Raw genomic sequence first — 4,891 nt, forward strand, 5'->3', positions numbered from 1 at the left:
GGAAATCTCTCTCCCAGGGAGGGGTCAGAATGTGGAAATCTCTCTCCTCCCAGGGAGGGGTTGAGGTCACGATTATAAATGCATTTCAGGAAAAGCTAGAGATGTACATGAGGGAGCTGGGAATAGAGACTTAGTTTGACCGATTTAGATGAGGATCAATGTGAGGATGCTGGAGTAGAGCATGAACACAAGCAGGGGATGGTTGGCCTGGATGGCCTATTTCTGCCTTCTACATCCTCTGTAATTTGTTATAAGCAACCTATGAGATTCCTTGTTTCATTAATAGAGGCAGGGAGTACAAAAGGTAACACTAAATCCTTAAGAAACCACTGGTTAGGCTTAGCTGTGGTTGTACTGTGGGTTTTGGAAGGTGCACTTTGGGAAGGATAAGGGGGCCTGAACAGGATACAGACAGCTTCACTCAGGCAGTACCAGCAATGACAGACTTTACTTACACGGAGAATCTGGGGAAGCTGGGCTTGGTCTCCATACAAGCAGAGAAAGTTACTGAAGGCCAAAAAGTAAATTTAAATTAACCTGAGTGGACGTGTTCTCACACATCTCCCTGGAGGTGGGACTTGAACTCCTGAACTGAGGGGAGGAACGTTACCACTGCATCTCATGACCCTTTTTTCAATTTGGATTCCCAGAGATCCGAATTAAACATCTGATGCTGGAGCTTTGAGAGACAAGTGAACCTGAAGCCCTCTCTCCATGCACACTGATCGAGGTTGTGGCTTGCCATTACTTAAATCCTTTGTTCCTGATTGTGTTTGCGTTATTTGACACCGGGGATATCATTGCGAAGCTTCCTGATCTGTGACTGCCAGTTGTTTGGCTTCCCAAATGTGGTTTGAGGTGACTTCATGTGACTGGGGCCAATCAGATTGTATTACCTTTGTACTTACATTGAGATTTTTTTTTTGTTTGTTTTTAATGTGGGACAGCTAGCGAACATCTGCCCTATCTAATCAACTTTGGCAAAGCTTGCTGCAAGGAGATGAGGGAGAGCTCCCTAGTCCCATTTCCTGCCTCTGTCCAGCAAACCCACCATGACCCAGAACATGATGGGACAGCTGAATGTGGAACGTGGGTCCTGCCAGTCAGCCCGTTTGAGGCTGCCCCTTCATGACCCCAGCAGTATGCCTACAGACACGGAGACAGGCACCTTTGCTGAGGTCCCAGGTCAGTCTGCAGGCCGTCATCTGGAGCTGCTGACAAACCCTGAAGTAGCTGCAGTGAGGGGACATTGGAGTAACGACTACTCTGGTCACATTCTACAGACAACTCCCCTGAAACCGGCCCAGCTCCCATGGGTTTTCTTGTTCAGTCAAAGCCATTTCTCCATGTCCCTCTAACCATCTGTCCCCTTCCACCCCCAACGTCTGACTACATACTCCCTCCCTCTGACCAGCCCCTGAGCCTCTGATCCCCACCCACCCCCTCTTCCCACTGACCACTTTCCTTGTTGTCTCCCTGACCCATCCTGTCTCCCTCTGACCTCCTGCTCCCTCTGACCCTTTTCTTTGATTGCCTGACCCACCCTGTCTTCCTCAGACCCTCCTCCCCCTCCTTCTGATTGCTCCTCCTACAGTGACTTGAGTGCCGTCTGCACTGTTTGTCTAGCTCTGCAAAGGACCTGATACTGGTCCAGTTTAAACAGCTGGGGAATTCAGTCAGATTTGATGGGAATCCAGAGTATTCTCTTCCTTGGGGGTGGGGGGCATTGTATGTGTGGCTGTGGGAGGGACAAATGTTGTGCTTCTTTATTTATTCACAGGATGTGTGGGCCAATATTTATTCCCCGTCCCTAATTGCCCAGAGTGCATTTAAGTGTTATCCACATTGTTGTAGGTCTGGAGTCACATGTAGGTCAGACTGGTAAAGGCTGCAGTTTCCTTCCCTAAAGGACATTAGTGAACCATGCGGTTGTTGTGATTGTAATAGCTGTCAGTCTCTTTAACAAGATGATGCTTTCCCCTCACTCAGGCCTTTGGATTTGACCCGAAGGAAGCTGATTATGTATCAAAATCGGCAGTGGTCTTTGGAGGATTCTATCTCTTTTTCTTCACAGAGAAGATCCTGAAGATGGTGCTCAAACCCAAAGAGAAGGTAAAGCTGTGACTGGCCCTGTTGACTCGTCAGGTGATTGGTAAATCTCTGAGTTAAATGATCTATCTCCTGGGAACAAGTGCCACCCAAAGCCAGTGGGAATTCATCACCTGACAGGGAAACACTCTCCCTTCTCCTTTTCTTTCCCTTTTCTCAGGATGAGTATTAGAAATCCTCATGACAGAAAACAGGAGCCTCTGGATGTTGATGTGCAGCATCAGAGAGGGAGATCTCTGCCCCCTGTCCCCACACACCCCATATGGAGATCTGGGACAGTAAAGGGTTCTCTCTTCTCCATTCCCACAGAGCTTGGGAATAGCAGTGGGGTGAAGGGGTATTGCTCAGGCCTTCAAGGGAATGTTGTTTGTCCCAGAGTAGAGTACTGAATGACTGAGCCGTCTGTATGTCCATCAAAACTGGAGCATCCTCACTGACCCTTTGTTAATCTCCCACCCAATGGAAACAAAACTGTGGAAGTTGTTGAATAGCACCTGACCATTGGGATTCACGGAGATGATCCTTTTGCTTGTCAAGATTTTCTGTTCTTCTCTCTGGGGTCTTCTCACTTCTTTGTAGGAGGCACAGACAATTGGCACACAAACTGCAAAATCTCTTACTTATTGGGTAAAGGCCATAGATTCCAGCCACTGGTGAGGGGAAAGAAAATGGCTTTCTTCAGCCTTTAGGTATTGCACTAGAGAGAGAGAGAGAAAGATGCTCCATCTGCCCTTTGCAGCAGTCCGAAGGCATCTGCCAGTATTGTTCACTATCAGAAGCTACTCTGCTACCAGGAGCCAATCAGTTTGTCAGGCAGATGGTCTTTGACATCCACAACTGTTTACAAACCAATCAGTGATCTGTTGCCAACCAAGTCCTACCTTGCACAATTTCTCTGCTCCCACACCACCCCCCCACCGCCAGTGGTGCCAGTCCGCCTGCAATCAGCCTCTCTCGCTGCGTGAACCAACAAGCAGGATAAACATGACTTACAGTTCAGTAAATTGCATTTAAAAAGCACAGCAATCCATTCCATAATTCTTGGTTTTGAAAACAATTCTTTTACCATTTCAGCCCACAGTTAAAAATAAAAAGGCACGGTCCTTACATTCCCAAATTCTACACCAACACTGCTGTCTGGGAAAAGCAGCAGCACCACCAACCATCCCGACTCTTCCCCTTTTGCATTGCTGAATCCAATCAAGAATTTGGGAGAGAGGTGAGAATGTGGAACTCGTAGGGACCAAGTTAATCATTTTGCTGCACTTAATAGAAAAGCAGACAATAAGAAAGGGGAAAAAGGAGTAGAGGGACATACTGATATATTGAGTTGAAGTAGAATGGTGTTAGCTAAGGGCTTCAGGACCCTGAAGCAATGATGCAATTCTGTTGTTTGAACTGCACATCACTGGGTATAAATATTACAACATGGCCAGTGATTAAACATTCTGGAATGAGAGCAGATGGATGTGAATACTGACCTGTTTCACTTCTGTAACTCTGATCTCAGTCAGCAGGAGACAGGAGATATCTAAGGGGTGAATGGGGGGTGCTAGGGTGTGCATCATAACTACTGACCACAGCCGTTTGTCACTTGTTTAAATAGGGGAAAGCACCAAATCACACTCACTACCGAGCTCAGCAATATGCCAGCAGGAGTGATCACGAGGATGGAGTGATGGAAAAACTCCAGAATGGAGATCTGAGTCACACCCTGTCGAGTCACGGTGAAGATGGCGACCACAGGATTTTCTCTACAGATTCCACAGAGGGAGAGCCAGCAATCACTGGGGCCTTGTCGGTGCAGGTCAGTGGGCAGGGGAACAAGGATACAGATCCCCTGTGGAACCGACCACTCTAGGCTAAGGCATGGTGCCCCGGGGAAGAGAGCAGGGAGGACCAGTATCAAACCTGTACCAAGACCAAGTGACTGTCAGCTGTTTGCCAGGTTGTTCCTGGTGGTTTTAATGTGTGTGTGTGTGCGCGCACACTTGGGGTGGGAAGGAGGAACAATTAAAATGGGATTACACAGCCAGGTGGTGGGATGGGATTGGGGTACATGGTGGCATTGGGAACGGGAGTGGACTAGGATGAGGGAACAGGGTGAGATCGGGAGCTGGCTGGGATTGGGTGCATGTGGTTTAGGGTCAGGATGGGGATTGGATTAGGATCGGAGAGTTGGATCATGCGTGGGTGTGTAATATGTTGTCTGGTTTCTCTCTGTCTCTCTCTATCCAGGATCTCCAGCAGACAGCAGGAGGACCCTGTTACTGGCTTAAGGGGAATCGTTACTCTGACATTGCGACTCTGGCCTGGATGATCACGCTCAGCGATGGACTGCACAACTTCATCGATGGCCTTGCCATTGGAGCTTCCTTCACTGTCTCTGTCTTCCAGGGAATCAGTACCTCGGTGGCCATTCTCTGTGAGGAATTTCCTCATGAGCTTGGTATGTACGCCCTTACCTCCTCTCTCCCAGCCGAGGGTGGGGACTGAGCAGCAGTGGAGGAGTTTCGATTCATTCCCTGGGTCAAGGGGAGGTGAGGGCCTGGCCTGCCCCTGGCTCCAGTTTGGGATTTCTGCCTGAGGGACCATGAGGGGCTGTTTGACAACAGGGAGTGGGCCATGAAGAGCAGCTGGACTGGCACACTGGGGCTGTGGCGTGGGGCAGAATGGGGTGTGGACAGGAGCCTGTGCAGCATATCCCTTCCATTCAAACCCACAGCAACCAATTGCTGCATTGAACACACTCCTGACCATCTCACAGAGTGAAAACTCACCT

General features: G+C 48.9%; 1 protein-coding gene across 4 annotated transcripts in view; it reads left to right on the top strand.

Annotated features, from left to right (window-relative positions):
- slc39a14 (solute carrier family 39 member 14) overlaps positions 1–4,891 on the top strand; it is a 30,132-nt gene that overhangs the window by 20,442 nt on the left and 4,799 nt on the right. For all 4 annotated transcript variants that reach the window (XM_048618572.1, XM_048618570.1, XM_020511823.2 and 1 more), the window contains exons 6-8: positions 1,990–2,112; positions 3,716–3,916; positions 4,348–4,558. In XM_048618572.1, coding sequence (XP_048474529.1) covers positions 1,990–2,112; positions 3,716–3,916; positions 4,348–4,558 — 535 coding nt within the window. The remainder of the gene's footprint in view (positions 1–1,989; positions 2,113–3,715; positions 3,917–4,347; positions 4,559–4,891) is intronic.

This window comes from Rhincodon typus, chromosome 40 (genome assembly GCF_021869965.1).
Source record: "Rhincodon typus isolate 14 chromosome 40, sRhiTyp1.1, whole genome shotgun sequence".
Lineage (NCBI taxonomy): Eukaryota > Metazoa > Chordata > Chondrichthyes > Orectolobiformes > Rhincodontidae > Rhincodon > Rhincodon typus.